This window comes from Aquarana catesbeiana, linkage group LG01 (genome assembly GCF_042186555.1).
Source record: "Aquarana catesbeiana isolate 2022-GZ linkage group LG01, ASM4218655v1, whole genome shotgun sequence".
Taxonomy (NCBI): domain Eukaryota; kingdom Metazoa; phylum Chordata; class Amphibia; order Anura; family Ranidae; genus Aquarana; species Aquarana catesbeiana.
Window position 1 is genome coordinate 274,590,637 of NC_133324.1, and position 23,656 is coordinate 274,614,292.

Here is a 23,656-nt window from a genome sequence, read left to right on the forward strand (position 1 = left end):
TCGCTGATCACCGCAATTACTTGAAAAAAAAATATGAATAAAAATTCCATAAAACCCTCTATTTTGTAGATGCTATAAATTTTGCGCAAACCAATCAATATAAGCTTATTGTGTTTTTTTAACCAAAAATATGTAGAAGAATATGTATCGGCCTAAACTGAGAAAAAAATGTTTTTTTATATATTTTTGGGGATATTTATTTCAGCAAAAAGTAAAAAATAATGTTTTTTTTTCAAAATTGTCGCTCTTTTTTTGTTTATAGCGCAAAAAATAAAAACCGCAAGTTAAACACTTGTTTTTATCATTCATTTTAGACAGGGACAATTTGTTTTGTTTTTTTTTTGTTTTTTTGCAGGCTAGCTGGTAAATTTTTGTTTGTTTGTGATGCACTTCCTATGTGGCTTACTGTTTTCTCAACAGTTTTTAAAGCGGAGTTCCACCCAAAAATGGAACTTTCCGCTTTAAGTGATGGTGACCCCCTGACATGCCAAATGTCATATTTTTTTGGGGGGGCGGACAAAAACATTTCAGAGGCATCCAGCTCCCACTTCCTCCCGGGGCTCCGTGGCGCCGGAAGGAAGTTCACCTCTCCCAACTCCCTCCCTGCAATCTTCTTGGGCACGTCACAGGTCCCAGAAGATTTCCCGGCCATTCACAGCGCGCAGCGCGGCTCGCACATGTGCAGTGCATGCCCGGCTGTGGCTTCACAGTAAGAATGCCGGTGCCGTGGAAAGGAAGGGGAGAGAAGCGGGGCTTCGTACGCCCGCAACACTGGACAGTGGGACAGGTGAGTGTCCGCTTATTAAAAGTCAGCAGTTACACTTTTTGTAGCTGCTGACTTTTAATTTTTTTTTTTTCCGTCAGGACTCCGCTTTAAGAGAGCGAATAGGGTAATTGCACTGTGCCACTGAGAGCTCCCACTAGTGGCTAATATAGTGGTTATAGGCTAAAAAACACAGTGATGATCCAATACCACCAAAAGAAAGCTCTATTTGTCAGAAAAAATGACATACATTTTATGTGGGTACAGTGTTGCATTCACATTTGTCAGTTAAATTAACACAGTGCCGTATCACAAAAAATGGACTGGTCATGGAGGGGGGTAAATCTTTGCGAGTGGCTAAATTAGGATTTTTTGTGTGCTGTAGGTGTTTTTCTCCAGTAGGTGGTGCTGGATACAACACTGTTCAGCATGTTTTAATGTTGTTTTTATTCGATTTAGATTTTTAGTAAAATTGCTATGGATATTGCTTATTAAAGTGGAACTTCAGTCATTTTTAATAACTTTCCATCTATTAAATGCTCTGCCCTTATTGTTTCTAACTTTGGATAGTAAAACATTTTTTTTCTGTCAGTAAATACCTTATACAGCCCACTTCCTGTTTCTTGTCTGGTAAAAAGCCTAGGCTTATGACATCATGCACAGCTCTCTCTCTCTCTCACTCTCATGAGAGTTTTCCAGGAAGGAAGGGGGGGTGAGTCATAAGAGGGAAAATGAGAGCTGCAGAGCTGGAGGTGTGCCTCTGTGTGTCTGTGTAAATCTAGAAAGTGAACAGGCAGCAGCTTCAGCTGCCCACAGATAAAATGATTGCAGCCAGACTCAGTGGAGGGAGATTTCTGCAGCATATTTGGCGAGTACAGAATCACAGTATATATAAAAACATATGCAAAGTGGTTGGAGGGAAGCTTCAGAATGGCAAAGATGTTTTTATTAAAAATTATGTGAGCAGATTGCAGTTCCTCTTTAAAGTGATTGTAAAGTCTCTTTTTTTTTCCTATAAATATAACAAACATGTTATTCTTACCTGCTCTGTTGCAGTGGATTTGCACAGAGCAGCTCAGATCCTCTTCTGTGATCCTGGCCCCTCCCTCCTGTTCAGTGCCCCCACAGCAAGCAGCTTGCTATGGGGCACCCGAGCCGAGTCACAGCTCCCTGTGTACATTCACACACGGCACCCGCCCCGTCTCCGCCCCCTCTCTTCCCCGATTGGCTAGCTGACTTTGATTGACAGCAGCGGCAGCCAATGGCGCTGCTGCTGTGTCTCACCCAATCAGGATGGAGAATTTCGGATGGCTGAGACACTCGTGGACATCACTGAGGGGGCTGAGGGGGGCTGCTGCACACAGAAGGCTTTTTATCTTAATGCAAAGAATGCATTAAGATAAAAAAAAAACCTTCTGCTTTTACAACTCCTTTAATTGTTGTAGCAATATTAAGCTTATTTTGCTAAATGTATATATTTCTAGTTTTATATTATTATTTTTTGTTCTGTACTCTTATGGAGTTTTCGTTAAGTTCGTCCACAACATCATAGTGGCCGTTTGGAGTCCTAATATCTTCTTTGAAATGGCGCTGGACTGGAAATTATGTCTGCATTTTATGAGCCTAATTTTAGAATGGTCCACAGTATTATGGCAGCTGTTTTGTGTCTGTCCACTGTCCGCAAATGGCACAATACCGAAAATGACGTGGCAATATGTTCCGCTGGTAAATAAAGATGGCCATAATTCTAGGCGCTAGAGGCCCCTGAGTACGCGTTGGGAATTTAAAGGGTGACGTCACGCCGCCACATCAGCAATCCGAGTTGTGGATGGCGGTGTTTGATGTAAGTGTCAGCGACTTTTTACTTTGTTTTTAGTCGTGTACTTGGGATTTTTTATATGTATAATTGATTTCTTCTGCTGCTGCTCATAAGTAAATAAATATTACACTATATGGCAGTTTTTTGTTTATTGCTTCATGGTGATTTTTGAGTACAAAAGCAGAGCATTGCCCCCCAGTGGATGAAGGAAGGAGAGTGAGAAAATATTTTGGTGGATGATGGATGTCTGCATCTTTTGCAACTGATCTGCTTTTTGGCTTCACACTTGCCTGGCAGCATCAGTTGGCGGTGAGTGCGCTTTGCATGTGGGTGGTGGCTGGTGTCAGAACACTTTTCATTCACAGTGTGGCATTTGTTTCACGGATGTTCTTCCAGTTGATGGTTCAACTAATATGGCTTCCCCCCTTTTTTTTATGATTTATGAGTACATGCCATAGAAGGGGACGTTAGGATGGAACAATCCACCATGAACTGGAGTTGTTGTGGTCTTATAGAAACACTTTTGCTGCACCTTTTGGTGCAGCCTAGAATTCTGGTGAGTTGGTAATTCATCTGACTAGAGCAAATAAAAGCTATTGTCTATGGATTATAAGTTTTTCAGGACCCCACCTCGCCCCCCCAGTCCTGCTGACCTAAATGGCGGAAAACGCTTGTTCTGAGCCCTGGTATAGCCGCCTCATGGCTCCGGGGCTTAGAAATCCTCTCAGCTCTCTTTTTTTCTTCCTCCCCACTGAGAGAACGGGCTATGTAGCTTCTGACTGGTCCGCACCGCCGACCAATTAGAATGCTCCTAAACGTACCTCCTGATGGGGTACGTTTAGGAGATTAAGCTCTGGGGATTTCTAAGCCCCGGAGATTTGAGGTAGCTATAACAGGGCTCAGAATGGGCGATTACCGCCATTCAGGTCAGTGGGGCTGGTGGGGGGGCGACGTGGGGGTCCTGTGTAAGTTACCCTTACAGATTTTTCTGTAAAGGTGAACTTACCCTTTAAATACACTTTAAGTGACAACATTGCTAAACTGGTTTATAGAGTGAACTTGGTTAGGAGCAGTCTTTAGTCCTGACTCTTCAGCCGGCTAAAATGTTGAAGCTCATTAGCTGTTGGAGTGCTTTGAGACAGTCAATGAGGCCTGCAGGCAGTGTTAGAACTATGGATTAGCTAATTAGTGGTTCCTAATGGCTCAGTCTCTAGCAATGTTAGAAGATAATGGCCTGACTGGTCCTCTCACCAGACTCAGCAATACCACAGCGATGATCCCTCCGGTTGGATGTTCGCTCACTCTGGGCTGTCTGGGCAACTCCGGTCTGTAGAGTAGGATAAAGTCAACAAGGTGTGTCAGAGGGGCTGAGGTTGTTCTTGTAGTTGAAATGCAGAACAGAGAACTCAAATTCACAGACGGGTCCTTCGGGGGTCTATACTGGCAGCAGCTCTGTCCTTCAGCTTCCCTTGGCAGTGTGGTGCCAGACAGTAATTGCTCCCCATGGCACATCCTCTCTCTCTCTTCTGTCCCGGGTAGCACTGTCCATCGAGAGCTTTTTCCGGGGCCCTTTCAGTGCATGCTGGGGCTGTAGTTTGCTCCATGTCATTCCACCATGGGCCTTCTGTCTCCTTGGACTACGTGTCCCAAGATCCCCCCTCTGCCTCTGCTGATTGGTTATCCCCGCAGCCAATGGGGAGGGAGGGGAAGAACCAGAGTAGGCGGCTTAAGGAATTATGCAGAGCCGGCAACCATCCTCTTACTGTTCAGGTCCCCACTGCCGACAGGAGACAGGGGAACCAACAGGCAGCTGCTCATCTCTCTGCGGCGGTGTCGACTTGAGTAGGGGGGGTAAAGGAGGGGGCCAGTACAGTCTCTTTTCCCCAAGTCCACTAAACTTACATCCAGGATTTTCCTTCAGAGTCTCCCTTACATATAGGAGTGTCCATCAGAGTATTTCCTTACATCCAGGAGTGCCCTTCAGAGTCTCCCCTTACATCTAGGAGTGTCCATCAGAGTTTTCCCTTACATTCAGGAGTGTCCCATCAGAGGCCCCTTTACATCAAGAAGTGCACATCAAAGTCTTCCATTACGTCAAGGAGTGCCCAGCAGAGTCCCCTTTACATCAAGGAGTGCACATCAGAGTCTTCCCTTACATCCAGAAGTGCCCTTCAGAGTTTCCCCTTACATTCAGATGTGCCCATCAGAGGCCCCCTTACATCCAATAGTATTTAGAGTCTTCCCTTACAAACATAAGTGCCCTTCAGGGTCTCCCTTACATTCAGGAGTGCCCATCCGAGTCCCCCCTACATCTAGTTGTGCTGATTAGAAAAACTGGGGGATGGTCATGGCTGGTTGGCTGGCAATGGATGTGCCAGTCTGCATGCTATGATGCACAAACTGATGCTTCCACAGCCAGCCAGCCAATTTTTTTGTACACTTGCTGTGGGCCAGATAAAACCTTGTGGACCTTAGCATGGAGACTCTTGATCTAAACTCTAAAGGCTTATTTTAATGCCAGCCTCACAAGCTGCAGTATGTGATTTTTGCTTTTGTTCCCCTATTGCTCTGTTCAGCCGCTGTAAACAACAAGACAAAGCTCTCTGTGAGCTCAGAGTCAAACACCAGACTGTGGATTCTATAATATCTTGATTGCTTATGGCCTTTGGTATTTTGGAACATATGAATGGAGTTCTACCCTGTGAAGCGAGATAATATGAGAGGAAATCCTTGCACTGAAACCTGTGGATATCCCTGTTTTCCCCTTTGATGCCTCTTATGATCTTTTGTTCTGTGAGTGCACACTGCAAAGCTGGTGGAGGCTGGTGATCGGCAGTTGCAATTATAATTTATGCATGGAGTGTTACTCACATGGGTGTAATTTATAAGAGTGTTAACAATATTAAACCATATTAGTTTTTTTTCTAAATCTGGAGTTCCACAGATAAGGATAAAAGGAGAGGATTCATCATACTCCACATAAGAGACATTATCAAAGCGTGTTTGCTGCACTTAATTGTGTAGCCACAAATTCTGGTAAGCCTTCAATCCTTATGGTGGTTGGACACCTTCTTTTGCACTTACTGGGTGGGAACACTAGACTTTTTTGTTTAACACAGAAGGACTTTTTAAATGTTTTTTATGTTTATGTAACTCACGTTTATAATCATTACAGCGCTGTATATTTTGTTTATTGCTTTGGAGGATTGAATATATTGCCTTTTTTTGCTAGCAGCTGTTATTTCATTTTATCTGTTTAGCGTTAACTTTATTTATTTTTTCAGTACTTACTTAGTGTACATTTGTTATCATGGTTGAAGAAATACATGACTGAGTTTGTACGTAGCACTTTATTGATGTTAAAGAGTAACTCAATTTTTGTTAAGGAAAAAAAATCCCCTCTAGATGATCAATGTACATTGCAAGAAATTAACAAACCTTGTTGCAGAGTCCTACCTGTTTCTACTCTGAAGAAAAAGCTGTTTGGTTGTGTCAATGTGCAGAGTAAATCTGAATGGGAGTGTCTTTTTCATTATTAATCAGCTGATGCACCTGCAGTGTTCTAATGTGGAACATGCATCTTTGTATGTGCAATGCAACTGCAACTTGTATATTTGTACAGATTTCTGTGAAAGGCAATGAACCAATCACACAGGCAGGTAAATTACAATTCTGGGGGTGTTCAGTACACCATCTCTATATAGAACCTCCAGGTTACCATATTACATTGAATTGTACAGAAAATGACAGCACTGCAGGTTGAAAAGGAAAAGTAATTCTTAATAATATTCAATTACAATACACCTTGTGTAGCAATTGTATATGCTATTTTTTTTTTTCATTTGTTTTTCCCCATGGAGAGTGGAGTTCCCTTTAAGTCGTTTGGTCACATTGTCATGATAGTGGCAGTAACTTTATTTTTCTTAGATATGATTATGATTTTGTTGTAATGTTATTTTGGTTGAGGGAATACACAAGACACAGACAGATGGCTAGAGAAGAAAAGTGCTCAGCGCAGAACATTCAGCTTGCCAAATAGTTGGGCTGCGGGCACAGATGTTGCCAGATAGGCTGATGTCAGATGTCTCTATGAAAACATAGAGGGAGACACTGTTCTTCCTCTGTAATACTGGGACTCTCTTGTTTCATATACAACAGACTAAAGTGGTGTGTTCAAAACTGGAAATTCTTTGCAAGAATAATGAATGCTTCTAGCGATCCATTCCTAGGGCAGAACTATCGAGTGTCAGATTAGAGCATGTTTGGGATGGCCGTCCTAATGGTCCAGGTTGTCCTCACCCTCCCACTATATACATTTGATTGCTAAACATTCTTGTAAGCAAATGTCAAGAAGTTTGGGACGTGGGATTTTTTGTAAACATTTATTTCTATAGTCAACACATTCTGTTACAGAGCATGTTTCAATAAACACCACTCGCATATTGTATATTGCTCCACTATTTCACTTTATACCACATGCTTTACAGAGTACATAGAATTATTCACATGAATCTTTGTTACATTATAACATCATGTCACACACTATTGTTATACATTTATATAGGTATGACTATTTATACAGTGCTTTACGAAGCATGTACAACAATTCATATCTGTCCCTGTACCAGTGGCAGCATGACCTTTATGACTTTGAGGCTGGTTTACTAAAGGAGTTTAGAATGTTCACACAAAAAAGTGTGACATTTCACTTCAATTATTTAATCATGTGCAGATGAGATAAACAAGAACATGCTTATCACATAATTAGATAACTGAAGTGAATTGCCACTCGTTTTTGTACATTACGCTTTTAGTAATTCAGCCTCGATTGCTCCACCACAGAAACATATCCAAGGATCATCATGGCTTAAAATGCATTAAAAAAAAGTTCTTTTATTTAGTAATTAAATATAAAATATTGCCTATGAATAGCTCATATCTACCATATGGAGCCAGCACGGGCTCTGTGCTGTATTACCCTTTCTTAAAAGACAGACTTTATAGCCTGTGTTGTAAACAGGCCTCAGTAGCAGGAGCTCAAATTATAGATGGGTCAGAGTAGGGACTCCCTCTTTCCTCCACACCTACCTTTCTGATATATATACAGTTAGGTCCATATATATTTGGACACAGGAACAAATTTTATTTTTTTTCTGGTATTTACCAAAACATATTCAAGCTATAGTTATATAATGGATATGCGCTGAAAGTGCACACCCTCGGGTTTAATTAGAAAGTATGTACATCCAAATCGAAGGAAGGGTTTTGGAAGTACAGCTCTTAAGAATAGCCATCCCCCCTTTTTAAAGGAACCAAAAGTATTTGGACAATTGAATCAAAAGCCGTTTCATGGCCAGGTGTGGGCTGCTCCTTCTTTATTTCTTCGTCAATTAAGCAGGTAAAAGGTCTGGAGTTGATTCTAAGTGTGGTATTTGCATCTGGAATCTATTGCTGTGAACCTACATCATGCGTTCAAAGGAGCTGTCCATGCAAGTGAAACGGGGCATTGTAAGGCTTCAAAAACTAAACAAATCCATCAGGGATATAGTAGCAACATTAGGAGTGGCCAAATCAACAGTTTGGTATATTCTGAGGAAAGCACTGGTGAGCTCAGCAACATAAAAAGGCCTGGATGTCCACAGAAGACAACAGTGGTGGATGATCGCAGGATCCTCTCTATGGTAAAGAAAAACCCATTCACAACATCCAGACAAGTGAAGGACACTCTCCAGGAGGTGGGCGTATTCTTGTTACAGTCTACAATTAAGAGAAGACTTCACCAGAGTAAATACAGGGGGTTCACCGCAAGGTACAAACCATTCATAAGCCTGAAGAATAGAAAAGCCAGACTTCTAAAAAAGCCAGACCAGTTCTGGATAAGCATTCTTTGGACGGATTAAACTAAGATTAATCTGTACCAGAATGACAGAAAGAAAAAAGTGTGAAGAAGGCTTGGAACAGCTCATGATCCAAAGCACACAACGTCCCCTGTAAAACATGGTGGTGGCAGTGTGATGGCATGGGCATGCATGGCTTCCTGTGGCACTGGGTCATTTGTGTTTATTGATGATGTGACAGAAGACAGAAGCAGCCGGATGAATTCTACAATGTTTAGACATATAGTGTCAGCCCAGATGCAGACAAATGCAGCAAAGTTGATTGGACGGCGCTTCACAGTACAGATGGACAATGATCCAAAACAAATTTAAATGTATCACCACAAGATCGCGTTGTGGATACAGATAGGTATGAGTGTGCCAACGTCCTAAATATATTGCAAAACGTATTCAGGAATCCAGGACACATGGACTTTAGAGGCACATCTGTAGCGTTGAAATACGAAAATGAACTTTTATTAATCTTTAAAATTCACATTATTGACATGACATGTTAAAAACAAAACATGGCGTTTAGTCTAAACGATGCTCACACCACCTAACACAACCAAATATTACCACAGTGGAACAGATCTATGAATAATGATTCAAAATTAATGTCAAATGGAAGGAGCAGCTGGTTAGTGGTAGAGATGTAGTGAAGAAAATTCTACATGTTACGTTCCCTTAAGTGCTTCTTCGGGGGCTTGCAGTGGTGTATAGTATGCATAGTATACAAAACAATATACACAGGCAAACCTGGTGGGATCATCCACCAATCAGCGGTTTCTCATGCCTTAAAGCTGGGGTCCACCCACACCGCCAAAAAAAAAAAAAAAAAAAAAAAAATATTAAAAGCCAGCAGCTACAAATACTGCAGCTGCTGACTTTTAATACATGGCCACTTACTTGTTCCAGGGTCCAGCGATGTCTGCAGGGGACGCCGAGAACCCGCTCGGTTCTAGGCAGCTGCCGCCGCCATCCTAGGTGAGGGAATCAGGAAGTGAAGCGTTGCGGCTTCACTTCCCGGTTCCCTACTGCGCATGCGCGAGTCTCGCTGCGCGTCCCAAGTGGTCCCCGCTCTCTCCTGGGAGCTGTGTGTTCCCAGCAGACAGCGCGGTGGGGACGGGAAGTGGCGTAGACTCCCATGGGAGTCTATGCTGGAAGTGGGTGCAAATACCTGTCTTAGACAGGTATCAGCACCCCCCTCCCCCCTGAAAGGTGCCAAATGTGACACCGGAGGGGGGGAGGGTTCCGAAAAGCGGAAGTTCCATTTTTGTGTGGAACTCCGCTTTAAGCAATATAGGGCTCGAAGGGTCCTTATAACTTGTGTGGGACCGGGGTAATGACCATATCCTCAACAGTCAAACTAGGGAACTTTGAACCAGGCACTAGTACCATACACATGGAAAGGGGAAGCCCAATATGGCTATTCCTATGTAAAGTCCACTTTAATGCCGCGTACACACGACCGCACTTTCCGTCAGAATAGACTCCGACGGTCTTTCTGACGGAGTTCTGCTGAAACTGTCTTGCCTACACACAATCACACCAAAGTCTGATCATTTAGAACGCGATGACGTACGACGGGACTAGAAAAAGGAAGTTCAATAGACAGTAGCCAATAGCTGCCCTTGCGTCGTTTTTGGTTCGTCAGAATAGCATACAGACGAGCGGTTTTCCCGATAGGAACTGATTCCGTCGGAAAGATTTTAAACATGTTCTATTTCTAGGTCCGTCAGAATTTTAGAAATAAAAAGTCTGAATAATTCCGTTGGATCTTTTCTGCTGTATAGTCCGGTCGTGTGTACCGGGCATAAGTGCAGGGGGCCAGTAGAGCTCCAACAGTGTTAAGGCTAGAGCCAGTAAATGTAACAAAGGCCCACCGTCCGTATCTCTCCAGACAGGGTGAATCAAAACACACTGTAAATGCAACCCAGGAGCTTTTGAAGGAAAAGAAGTGGAATATTTTGCAATGGACAAGTCAATCACCTGATCTCAACCCAATTGAGCATGCATTTCACTTGCTGACAGCAAAACTAAAGGCAGAAAGACCCACAAACAAAGAACAACCGAAGACAGCTGCAGTTAGAGCCTGGCAAAGCATCAGAAAGGAGGAAACCCAGTCTTTGGTAATGTCCATGGGTTCCAGACTTCAGGCAGTCGTTGTCAGTAAAGGATTCTCAACAAAAGATTAAAAATGAACATTTTATTTATGATTATATTCATTTGTCCAATTACATTTGAGCCCCTGAAAATGGGGGGACTGTGTATAAAAATGGTTGCAGTTCCTAAAATTTGTACTTGATATTTTTGTTCAACCCCTTGAATTAAAGCTGAAAGTCTGCACTTCAAATTTATTTGGATTGTTTCATTTTATTTTTTTTCTGATGGCATACAGGAAAGTATGAAAATTGTGCCTGTGTCCAAATATATGTGGACATAACTGTGTGTGTGTATATATATGTGTATATATATATATATATATATATATATATATATATATATATATATATATATATATATATATATATATATATATATAGTCGGAGCCCTCCGTCCTGATAGATATGAAACACATAAACACGTCACAAGACTAACAACATAAATAGACCTGAAGTGTGCCCTGGCCTGCTGTATGGTAAACCCAGATCTGCTGGGCGGTATGCCAGAGAAGGGCGCAAAAAGACTTGGTTTAGGGAGGTAATGTTTTATTTAAGTTTATGGTCTTCTTACAGAGCGAGCTTGCAAAAGGGCTCGTGACATTTCTACTTGTGGATTGGGAATATAGCGAGCGAAGCAGGTGGATTTCCACCTTCCCATTTTCCTGATCACGTGGTCCGGGACTCCGTTTTGTGAGGCTGCTGATGCTGCTCCAATACGGAAAGAATGTCCAGAATAACGGTTGGGGTCAAGGCCTAAGTTGCGCAGAAGGATCCTGACGTGAGTAGTGAACTGGTTGGTACTAAGCGGGCTGATCGGGAACGGCAGCAATGGGCTGTCCTGCGAGGGATCAAGTAAATGGGCTAATAGACTACCTAGGATGGCTACGGGGCACCAGGCGTTGTGCGTTCTGAAGAGCTTGATGTCAACCCCTGGACCGGACTGTTGTGTTTTGGACACCTCGAGGTGTATCGTGAAGTGGCTGTGGTGACGCGTGAGGTGGCGTCTGCGTAAGGCCCTATGACTGGTGCTGCTGACTGTGAATTCGCTGGGTCGTAGAAAGCCATAAAATGCCAGGTAGATGGCAGCTTGGATGACCAAGCTGGGCAAAAACCGAAAGGTGAGCGTGAGAGTATGGTGGACATGTCTCGAAACATGGCACTGGTGACTGGTAAGCGTTTACCGCTAACTTGGGGTTTCTGCTTGTGGATGCCTCGGAGGATGGCCTTGACCGCATGGGTAGCGAACAAAGATGGTTTGTTAGGATCTAGAAAAGAGGTGAAATGCTGGATGCCAGCTAGGTAGAGTCTAATAGTGTTGTAGGATAACTTCAGCTGAGTGTGGCAGTATGAAATGAAGGCCAGGATATGATGGAGATCTCCTGGTATAGCCCCGGGGTTAGCCTCTAGAAACCTGTGATAGCTTTTCCAGGCAGCATGGTAGCCTTTCAGGGTATTGTGAGATAGTGACTGGTTAATCAGACTAGTGGCGTCATGAAGATGTCGCTTCAATCCAGGGTTAGCTGTAACCAATGTGGGATAGCAGACATGGTCGGGTCGGCTCCAGGTTCCTGCGAAAAGAAGGTTGTGTAGTTAAAGCGAGATAGCGCGTCGGCCGAAGTGTTGCATTTACCGGGGATATGAACACAGAGGACATTAAATTGGTGCTGTAGTGAGAGTTGCACCAGCCTGCGTAGGAAGGACATGATGGCCAAGGACTTGGAGCGACCTTTGTTTATAATAGAGGCTGTGGCTAGATTATCTGTGGAAAATGTCACTGTTTGTCCTACCCAGTTGTTGCCCCAGACGTGGGCTGCTGCAACAATGGGGTAAATCTCGAACATCGAGGAGGATTGACTGAACCCGGGGATCGAGAGTATTTCTGGCGGCCATGGTGCTGCGAACCAGTGGTGGCCAAAAATAGCTGCAAAACCTGTGGAGGCTGCGGCGTCCGTGATTATTTGGGGTGAAGTGGGAGACGCTGATGGGATAAACATCGAAATGCCGTTCCAGTTTGTTAGAAAATCGTCCCACATGGCTAGGTCAGCTACGGCTGCCTTGTCTAGTTTAAATATTAGGTCGGGGTCTTGTACCTGGGAAAGGAACACCAGGAGACGTGAGACGAAGGATCGCCCTTGAGGGATGATCCTTATGGCAAAGTTCAGCATGCCAAGGAGGGATTGCAGTTGTTTTTTTTTGTGCAGCCTTGCGTATTAGTAAATGTGTGGATGACTGTCCTGATGCGGGTCAATTTGTCGGGAGGCAGACTAGCTTGCATGGTGTGAGTGTTGAGTATGATACCCAAGAAGGTGACAATCTGTGCCGGGCCTTCTACCTTCTTATCCGCTAAAGGTACGTTAAGATTATGAAAGATTGTTCTGAGGCTGTTTAGATCAACTGGGGGCTCGTTGGGTTTCTCTATGAGTAGGAAGTCGTCTAAGTAGTGGATCACTTTCTGACAGGACGCATGTTGTGAGAGAATCCAGGAAAGAGACTGAGCGAAAGTGTCGAATAGCCACGGGCTGCTTTTGGAGCCGAACGTTAACTTGGTGGCGAAATAGTATAGACCTTTCCATTTGATTCCGTGCCACCGCCATAGGCACGGATCAATTGGCAACAATTTGAATGCGTCCGAGATGTCTGCTTTAGACAACCAGGCGCCTGCTCCTGCGAGAATGATGGATTGAATAGCTGAGTCTACCGTTGAATATTTAAGTGTAAACTCTTCTGAAGGTATTAGGGAATTTAAACTGGGTATATGGGAACAATGAGGCGCGGACAAATCATAAACTAAACGAAGTTTATTTGAAAACTTGCCCTTCACAAGGCCGATAGGGCTGACTCTCCATACAGAAAAAGGTGATTGTGTAAAGGGGCCGATTATGTATCCCCGGTCTAGTTCTGTTTGCAGCAGGGTGGTGATGGTTTCCTCGTCGGTAGCGGCTGAAAGCAGGTTTTTGCATTCGTGAGTTGTGTTTGGGAGTGTGATAAGTCCGGTGTGAAAGCCTGTCGTGAATCCCCGGATGAGAAAGGCTGCCAGTGAAGGTGTTGGGTGTGAGGCGAGGTAAAACGCGAGCCATCCGACGTGCACTCAGCTTAGTCATTCGGGTTTAGGCTGTTTCATAGCGCAAGCGTACCTGGGGTGAGCTTTGTGGCATGTGAGACAGACATGAAGTAGTTTGCAGTGGGGGAAGTTACAACCCCCAAAGTTGAAGTTATTGCATATGGCTGCTCCCCCTAGTGCCTGGATGGGTCGTCCTAATCTGTCTGCCTGAGCCGGCTGAGTAAATGCCGTTGAGTGACGAGTGACGCTGGAAAAGAAGGGAGGGTTGGGGGGGCGTCTGCCACCTGACTCAGAGCACCAGTTGGCCGTATGGGTGGACGACTGGCAGTTGGTACAGAGTGGGGAACGTAGGCCAGCGAAATGGCGACAGAACAGCTCTGTATCGATGGTACTCCAGTTGGTTTTTACTTGAAACTGGGAAAGTCTAGCTGCTGCTTTTGCTGAAAATGACCTGTGATAGTCATAAAAGGAGCATCCCCCATATTTATAACCTAGATCTACTATTGCGTGTAGGTATAGGTCCAGCTCCTCTCTCCTGTTGGGGTTGATCGTGCATAGCACGTCTCTGAACATGCCAAATGCTAGTACGAACTCCGCAATATTGAGTTTGCGGGTAAGCCTATGGTCTTTGGCCTTTAGGACGACGGAAACGTCTCCCCACGCATAGGACTTGTTTTCGGCTGGGTCGTGTACTGCGATGAGGAGGGATGCCAAGTTAATGTCCTTCCCATCCATGATGTCCTTCCTGATGCCTGCTGGGACGAGATGTGCGGGGAGGACGTAGGTATAGATGTCGGGCGTACCTGTAAGGAGAGGCATGGGGGTGGCGGTGGTTACTGTAGATGGTGAGGGTGCAGCTTGATGTACCTCCAGGGTTCCCACTCTTGTCTGGACATCAGTGACTGCTGCCGATAGTGTGGTCACCAAGGAGTGCAGCTGAGTGATCGCTGATGAGATTGACTGTAGTGATGCCTGGGTGCCCGATTGGGCTGCCGCTGGCGGAGGAAATAGCAAGCTGAAAAGCTCAGCTTTCCTAGCAGTCGCAGGGAAAGGTATTCCCCTGCGCCGTAGTTCAGCTGTAAGCTTGGGGATGGTCCAAGCTCTGAGAGACTGTAAGTCGTCGTTTGCTGAGTCTGCCCCAGGTGACGACGGGGTGGAGGCGAGGTCCTCGCTGCTGGCCTGCGACATGGTGTCCGCTGCCTTGAAGTCCTAGTAGTGGAGTTTAGTTTTTTTGAGGTCGAGACTTGGGTCGACCGGGAAGCTGAGGAAGATACTGTCCACACCTGTTGCAGGATGGATCAACTGAAGAACTCTACTGACCTGAAAGGGGGAAGGGTTGGAGAAATCGATGAGTAGCCGTGTTGCTACGAAAGATGAATGGCTGTATGAAGCCATTTCGTAAATGTTTGCGGTGATTTACAAAGTAAAAGAGTTTTTTTTTTTTTTTTTTTGGAATGTGCGGTGGGGTTTTTTGCTGTGCCGGGGGTCTTGGATCACTGAGCCGGTATGCGACTGGGCTGGGATTGGTTTGAATGAAAGAAGCACGCTGTTGGTGAGTGCTTGTATGCTGAAGATCCGAATCGCAGAGCCGCTGTTTGCGACTGGACTCGAATCGGTGGGATGAAAGAAGCACACTGCTGGTGAGTGCTTGTGTATGCTAAAGATTTGAAGCATTGAGTCGCTTTTGCGACTGGACTCAGATCGGTCGGATGAAAGAAGCACACTGCTGGTGAGTGCTTGTGTATGCTAAAGATTTGAAGCATTGAGTCGCTTTGCGACTGGACTCAGATCGATCGGATGAAAGAAGCACACTGCTGGTGAGTGTTTGTATGCTGAAGATCCGAATCGCAGAGCCGCTGTTTGCGACTGGACTCGGATCGGTGGGATGAAAGAAGCACACTGTTGGTGAGTGCTTGTATGCTGAAGATCCGAATCGCAGAGCCGCTGTTTGCGACTGGACTTGGATCGGTGGGATGAAAGAAGCACACTTGTTGGTGAGTGCTTGTGTATGCTAAAGTTTTGAAGCATTGAGTCGCTTTTGCGACTGGACTCAGATCGGTCGGATGAAAGAAGCACACTGCTGGTGAGTGCTTGTATGCTGAAGATCCGAATCGCAGAGCCGCTGTTTGCGACTGGACTCGGATCGGTGGGATGAAAGAAGCACACTGTTGGTGAGTGCTTGTATGCTGAAGATCTGAATCGCAGAGCCGCTGTTTTGCGACTGGACTCGGATCGGTGGGATGAAAGAAGCACACTGTTGGTGAGTGCTTGTGTATGCTGAGGATCCGAATCATTGAGCCGGTGTTGCGACTGGACTTGGATCGGTTGGTGATGTTTGTATTGCCAAGGATCCGAATCTTTAAGCCGGTGCTGCGACTGGACTCGGATCGGTTGGTGGAGTTCGTTTTGCAGAGGATCCGAATCTTTGCGCTGATTATGCGACTAGATTCAGATTGGTTGTGGACGTAAGGGGCTCGAATGAGGAACGGAGAAAGGCAGTAAGTACGGATGTGTGCGAATAACCAAGACCTACGAAGTTGTAGGTGGTTTACGAAGGGGAACATAAAGTAACGGTTCGGTAGCAGGAAAGCACTACCTGCGACAGTGAGTGTGGGACAATTGATAAAAACCTACGACCAATCTCGAAGGACATGCAGTGAGTTGGTAGAGTCGGCCTCTGCAATGCATCTGATATGAATCAGTTTGTAAAACATATTAAATTAATCCGATATAAATCGGTAGTAAGGAGTATCTGATACAAATTGGTTGTAGAGTGTTTGCCATCCCTTACTGTGAAACTGAACACCTATCAACCACCCATCCCCCCCAGGCTAATCAAGTGCAGAGAAGGCACCAGGTGGGCTCAACCACACCTCAATCAGCCACAGAAACCTATACAAACGATATATGCTGATCTCCTAATGAATGAGATGGCAACCCCATGGAGCATGAATTTTTTGACCAGTGAAGCCTATTGCGAGTGATATTGAGAACGACTGACAGTGACTGGAGGCTTGGGTCTACGAATGAATCGTATATTTGTCAGAAGGAACTTTACGAATGTACTATGCCTGTGCCGAATGATGTCGGGACATGAGCGACAACTCCGGGGCAGGTTTTTTCACAAAAGGGGTGCAGGATAAGAAGCATAATAAACCGCAAGATTTTGCACATGACACGAAAGTTTGGATACTACCTGCGACCGTGAGTGGGAACCGCCGACGAAGACCACGAATGAAAAGCCGGAGTGCACCTGCGATTGAATGCACAGACTGCCGAACATGAGGTGAGCTGGGAAGAGTCAGCCCTGTGATGTGAGCTACCGCGCACTGGAACTGACCATTGTGGATGGTCTGGCTATATACCCTCCGGGCTCCTCCCATAATTTCAGGCCGGTAAACCGGCCTTCCTATATATATATATATATATATATATATATATATATATATATATATATATATATCCCTTTGAATTTTTAGGTAGATGGAGACAGTAAGAAAGCAGCCTGTGTTGCACTTACACTTTAGAAAATCCAACATGTATCACAGGTGAACTCTGTATTAAAGGTTTATTTGCAAAACAAATTGTATACAAATAATAAAAGATTATATAAAAATCAGTTCATAAACTTGAAAGCACAAACATATGTATATATGCAATTTTTTGGCCTGACAGATGGACAAATGTAAGATCTTTCTTCATATCTTCTAAAAGATAAATTTATTTATTTATTTATTTATTTATTTATCAGCCATTTATGGCCAGTTGGCCCTAATACAGAGCATGGTGTTATCTCAGATTGCTTGGATTCTCCAATTTCCAACAAGGACACTGCCTGCATGGAGTATGTATATTCCCCTTATTTTTATGTGGTTATCCTCCCACAGCTGAAATAACAGCAGGTTAGTTGGATTACACTCAAACAGGGCTGAGTATGTGTGTGGGACATTAGATTGTATTCTCCACTACAGGGGTCAGGAATAGAAACAAAAGCTTGAATACTTTCATTAAAGAAAGTGTTAGTGCTATATAAATAAATGCTATGTATATCTGTTAAGCAAAACATAGTTTGTGTACTCTAGAAGAGCTAGTTTGACACCAAGTACTGGCCATAGTTGAAGCTGTTTTTAATAGCTATCTAACCAATGTTGTTATTACATCATTAATTGGCATAATTTAATTATTCAGCCAAAATAAGTGCAATAAAGTAATGAAATCAGTGGCTTGCTTTCATAGTACATTTCCTCTATTGTGAAAATGTACAGTATATTTGCCAATAATAGAACTGTTAAAAAAATGACAATACGGGATGACAAATGAAACATAAGAATGAAAAGTAACAATCCCAGTTCATTGTGCTTTATAATCAAGAGCAGAATGTTTTTAGAACATATACCATTACCATTCACCTACGTATTGTAAAAAAAAAAAAAATGACATGCAGTACTGTGCAAAAATGCAAAATGCAGTAAATTAAGAATGCTTTCAGCATTGCATGCTTTCAGCAAAATCCAAATCAATATTTGGTGTGACCACCCTTTGCCTTCAAAAAAAGCACCAATTTTTGCTAGGTACACTTGCGCAGTTTTTGAAGGCACTCGGCAGGTAGGTTGTTTCAAACATCTTGGAGAACTAACCACAGATCTTCTGTGGATGTAGGCTGCTTCAAATCCTTCTGTCTCTTCATGTAATCCCAGACAGACAAGATGATGTTGAGATCAGGGCTCTGTGTGGGCCAAACCCTCACTTCCTGGACTCCTTGGTCTTCTTTATGCTGAATACAGTTCTTAATGACCTTGGCTGTATGTTTGGGGTCATTATCCTGCTGCAGAATAAATTTGGGGCCAATCACACGCCTCCCTGAGGGTATGGCATGATAAGTATCTTCCTGTATTTCTCAGCATTGGAACCCAGTTTCTATGTTTTCATGCTTACTTAGCCTTGTTTCCACATCAAAAATATGGCTTTTTGGCCACAATTCTTCCATGAAGACCACTTCTGGCCAGCCTTCTCCGGACAGTAGAAGGATTTATCTGGGTCCCACTGATTTCCGCCAGTTCTGTGCTGATGACTCTGCTGGACATCTTCTGATGTTGAAGGGAAGTAAGCATGATGTGCCTTTCAATGTGTCTTTCATCTGCTGCATTAAGTTTCCTTGGCTGACCACTGTGTCTACTCATCCTTAATGTTGTCAAATCAATGGTGTTCTCAATGCTGAGAAATACAGGCAGATATTTATCCATCATGCCATACCATCAGAGAGGCATGTGACTGGCCTCAAAGTTATTTTGCAGCAGGAAAACAACCCTAAACATACAGCCAATGTCATTAAGAAGTATTTTAAGCATAAAGAAGAACAAGGAGTCCTGGAAGTGATGGTTTGGCCCCCACAGAGCCCTGATCTTAACATCATTGAGTCTGTCAGGGATTACTTGAAGTGAAAGAAGTATTTGAAAAAGCTTACATCAACAGAATATCTGTGGTTAGTTATCCAAGATGTTTGGAACAACCTACCTGCCAAGTTTGAAGCAAAAAGGGTAGCCACACCAAATATTGATTTGATTTAGATTTTTCTTCTTTTCGTTGACTTTGCATTTTGTAAGTTGATAAAAGGAACAATTAAAATATATATCTTTGAAAGCATTCTTAATTGACTGCATTTCTTCACACCTGCCTGAAAAGCATCTGCACAGTACTGTACGTGCTTTTAATATTTGTAGTATTGATTCATTTTAACATAAACGTTATGAAATTTTAATGCTGGCATTACACCTGTAGAATTTCTCTTGAACAAGAAAATATAAAATCACTTATTGGACCATTCGATGGTGCTGAACAGACAGACGATTTGTGCTGAAAGGCCTGTGCTGGGAGGGTCAGTCTGTGCTGGGTGTTCTATCTGCACTGAGGGGTTTGTCTGTACTGGGGGAGTTGGATTGTGTCGGGGAGGTCAGTCTATGCTGAAGGATGTGTGCTGGGGGGTCTGTATTAATGTAAACGTTTTATTAGTATTCTTTATTAAAATGAGTGTGCTGAGGTTTGTATGTGTCTGTTAGGGATCATTCACACTAGTGGTCGGAGGGAAGTAAAACTCAGTGTTTTTTATTATCCCCCCAACCATTCCTCTTTTAGCTGCAGAGGCAGCAGCTGGAGGTGTACACATACCACAGCAGGAATTGTACCCCTTGTCGCTTTTAGCAGGCGCTACCAAGCACAACCCATTCAAGTGAATGGGGCTGCTCTGCAACCTCTCCACAACCAGGCAGTTGTGGCATGCTAGTGTGGGATACAAGGGGTTAAAGCAAGCAGTAAGAAGGCAAAGCAACGTCTCCTCGTCACTGTCAAACGCTCACTGAAGAGCGATCTGCTAGTGTGGCTCTGGCTTGTGGCACAGTCATTAAAACATATTTTATGGTTAAAGGGACTGTGGCATGTGTGTAATGAGTATGGGGGAGTAGGCTTAGGTATTATTTACCTATGCCTCATTAAGCTCCTCCCACTGGCCACAATTTAGCTGTTATATTTACTCATAGTAATTTTTTTTTTGGAGGGGGGGGGGGCCTCGGGTGCCAAATGTGTTAGGTACGCCACTGCATGTCAATGTCTTGATTTTTGTAGAGTGGGTGTTCTACTTCCAGATTAACTTTGACAAGTTAATACGCATACAATTTTTCTCTTCTGAGAATTCACTGATTAAAAATTTGTTAGTTGAGATAGAGTTGATAAATATTTTCCATTTTCTTTTTAACTCACTTTGTAAAATTGTCCCCTTTAACTCTAAGTTAATTGAAAGAATGTTTGAAAAACAGTCATTTTCTAACAAAATTCTATAGATATAAGGCCACCGTAAGACCTTGCAAGAAGTCACTGTGCCATGACAAGGGCCATAAACCAAAGAGGTCTGAGTATCATTTGTTCTCAGAGCTCTTTAAAGGCTCCTCTGACCTATTTACATTATAATAACATCTATCCTCTAAACACAGCCTTCTCCAGTGCATCTTTCTCACTCATATACTCCAAAAAGGATGGATAGTTTGTGCAGTCATAGCGGTCAGAAGTACGGACGTATTCCAAAAAGTCTGGAGACCCTGGAACAATGACATTGTCTGCGAGGATTACAGAGCCCTTTTTGAGCAAACCACATTTCTGTAGAGAAAAAAAAAAAAAAAGAATTATTAGATTAGCATCAGCACATAGATATGCTTGTACATGCCTACAGAAACATCCTTCAATCCTCGATACCCTGTGGGCTTAAAGAGAAGCACCAGGCTCCTTCAGAAATTTTTAATATTAGGGCACTTACCTGTACACAAATCCAGTGGTGTCCTCACCTGAGCTGATTCTTTAATTGACTAAGGGAAACGGGCAATGAATCCTGAGCAGAAAGTGGGAGCAGGTACCTATCAAAACCAGGTACCCACTCCCCCTCAAAAAGTGCCAAATGTGGCAGTGGAGGGGGTAGGAGGCAGACAAGTGGAGCTTCTCCTTTAATATACTAATTACTACATTCGCTAGAAAAGTAGAGAGCTAGCCCTTCCCGCATACTACCTGCAATTTGCCAATGGGCCAGTGGTCTTCCGAGCACAGTGATTGGGAGGTGTGAGAATATTTTTATAATGCCATGTTAAAGTGTTACTAAACCCACAACAGTAAAATCAGTCTGTATATGCAGCATAGCATGCTTGTTATACCCACTGTGGAACTTAAAGGTTTAATCCTCTGCATTGTGTACAAAGGCTCTTTAATCCTGTATGCATAGATCCTTCCCTCCTGCACTGTCTATCTGGGGAAGGCCAGCTAACACAGGCAGGGTAGCTGACCTGCACATGCTCAGTTGTGTCTTTTATGCTGGAGAGAACATTTACTTGTTCTCAGAGCTAGCCAGGTCACATGATATTGTCATCACACATGTGGGCGTGTATACCGGCTGTCGTGGAAATCTCCTCCCACCTAAACTCTCAGCACTGGAGAAACTGTGCAGTTTATCACTGACCGTGGTATATAGATCATCCAAAAAGGTATATAGTGGCAGTATATTAATGTAAAAAGAAGATTTATAACCTGTGGTCAGTTTTCATATTACTGGATTTAGTAACACTTTAAGCTTATTCTGTCACCTTCCCAGCTAGAAGAGAACATGGTATTATCAGCCGTATTAATGAAGAACAGATCATGGGCATGGGCTGTCTCCTGGAGAGTACTTGTGCCCAGGTAATTAGCATGTTGGAACAGGTGCACTAAAGCTACACACTGTCACACTGGTACACACTGTCCGAAAATTGTCTGGTTCAGCAGGAACTGGCCGATTTCGGTCAGTGTGCACAGCTGTCTATTCCACAGAAACTGGCTGTTGTCGAAGAAACATGCTGGAAAACCAGCATCAGATCAGCTCTGTGAATCTGTGATCTGTGAATTCTGGCAGGGGAGGAGCTGGAGAACCTTCCCACTGTCAGAATTCAACAGAACAGCAGGGGTGATCACTGAACCAACATAGCTTGTATTGGTATTGTGATCTGCTGTTATTTTAGCGTTGGTTGGAATGAAAAATAAAACCTGTAATGCCCTGTACACACGATAGGATTTTCCGACAAGAAAATCCATGGGATTTTTTCAGACGGATGTTGGCTCAAACTTGTCTTGCATACACACGGTCACACAAAGTTGGTCGGACATTCCAAACGTCAAGAACGCGGTGATGTACAACACGTATGATGAGCCGAGAAAAATGAAGTTCAATAGCCAGTGCTGCTCTTCTGCTTGATTCCGAGCATGCGTGGCACTTTGTGCGTTGGAATTGTGTACACACGATCGGAATTTCCGACAACAGATTTTGTTGTTGGAAAATTTGAGAACCAGATCTCAAATTTTGTGTGACGGAAATTCCTATGGAAAATGTGTGATGGAGCCCACACACGGTTGGAATTTCTGACAACAAGGTCCTATCAAACATTTTCCATCAGAAAATCCTATCGTGTGTACAGGGCATTAGTGTGTCCTAAATTTGTGTACTTCCTTCCTCTACTACCCTAGAATCTTAAAGCAGAACTTCACCCAAAAGGGGAAGTTCCACTCTTCCTCCTCCTCCCACACTCCACCTTTTCATATGGCACTTTTTTTTGGGGGGGGAGGGGAGCAAGTATAGCATGTTATTGTCCGCTCGCTTCCGGGTGGTGGATGGGGAAGCAACCCGTGTCTTTACTTCGCCTGCTGAAGCAGCTCAATGGGTGAATACTCTCCCTCCCTAGATGACGGATGCCCTCATACTGACGGGTTGAGCTACAGTATGTGAGTACTGCCTTACTGTTTCTCTGTATTCCTTGAACTGCACCGATCCTGACTCGCCACCATGTTGGCGGCCTGGTTACCTCCCTACCGCCAGGCGGTCAGCGCGGAACTGATCCATGCTCCCCTGTTGCTGATCTGTGCAGTTTCTACTGTTTATCCCAGTCCTCCAAGCTGCCGGGCGGACTGTTTGTTGGCTGATTTCGACTGCTGTCCACGGTGACTGGAGCACACCTAGCCGGTATGATGGATGACTGTCACCCGCCTTGCTTATGGGAGACTGGTATATTACTTTTTCTAATGACAGACTCCCTGGATATCACTGTCCTGCATTTCCACATTGGTTCCTGTTCAAGATACCTGGACTACACACCTTCTTGTTCCTAAGTTAGTGCCCCCAGCCTCGGCCAGGTAAATTTACATATCCTGTGCTTTCCGCCCTGTTGGTGGCATCTCTACCTTGTGCCTAGAACACTTTGTGCCTGGATTAGATCTTGCCTTCTTGAATGATGTTCATGTCCCTATGTGGATTATAACCTTGTTCAGTTCGGGGATCCAAGTGCATCCTAGTTTGGATGGATGTACAGGGTGGGTAGGGGTTGGGGGTATTTTTTTCATGTCCATCTTTCTTGGTTTTGTTTTGTTATGGAAGGAATGCTTTGTATATGCTTTTGGCAGATGTTGCAGCTG

At 43.9% G+C, this 23,656-nt stretch overlaps 1 protein-coding gene across 5 annotated transcripts in view; it reads right to left on the reverse strand.

Annotated features, from left to right (window-relative positions):
• Positions 1-19,794: 19,794 nt before the first annotated feature.
• Positions 19,795-23,656, reverse strand: part of LOC141141169 (catechol O-methyltransferase-like) — a 134,223-nt gene continuing 130,361 nt past the window's right edge. For all 5 annotated transcript variants that reach the window (XM_073628873.1, XM_073628887.1, XM_073628882.1 and 2 more), the window contains exon 5: positions 19,795-20,830. In XM_073628873.1, coding sequence (XP_073484974.1) covers positions 20,651-20,830 — 180 coding nt within the window. In that variant the 3' untranslated portion in view covers positions 19,795-20,650. The remainder of the gene's footprint in view (positions 20,831-23,656) is intronic.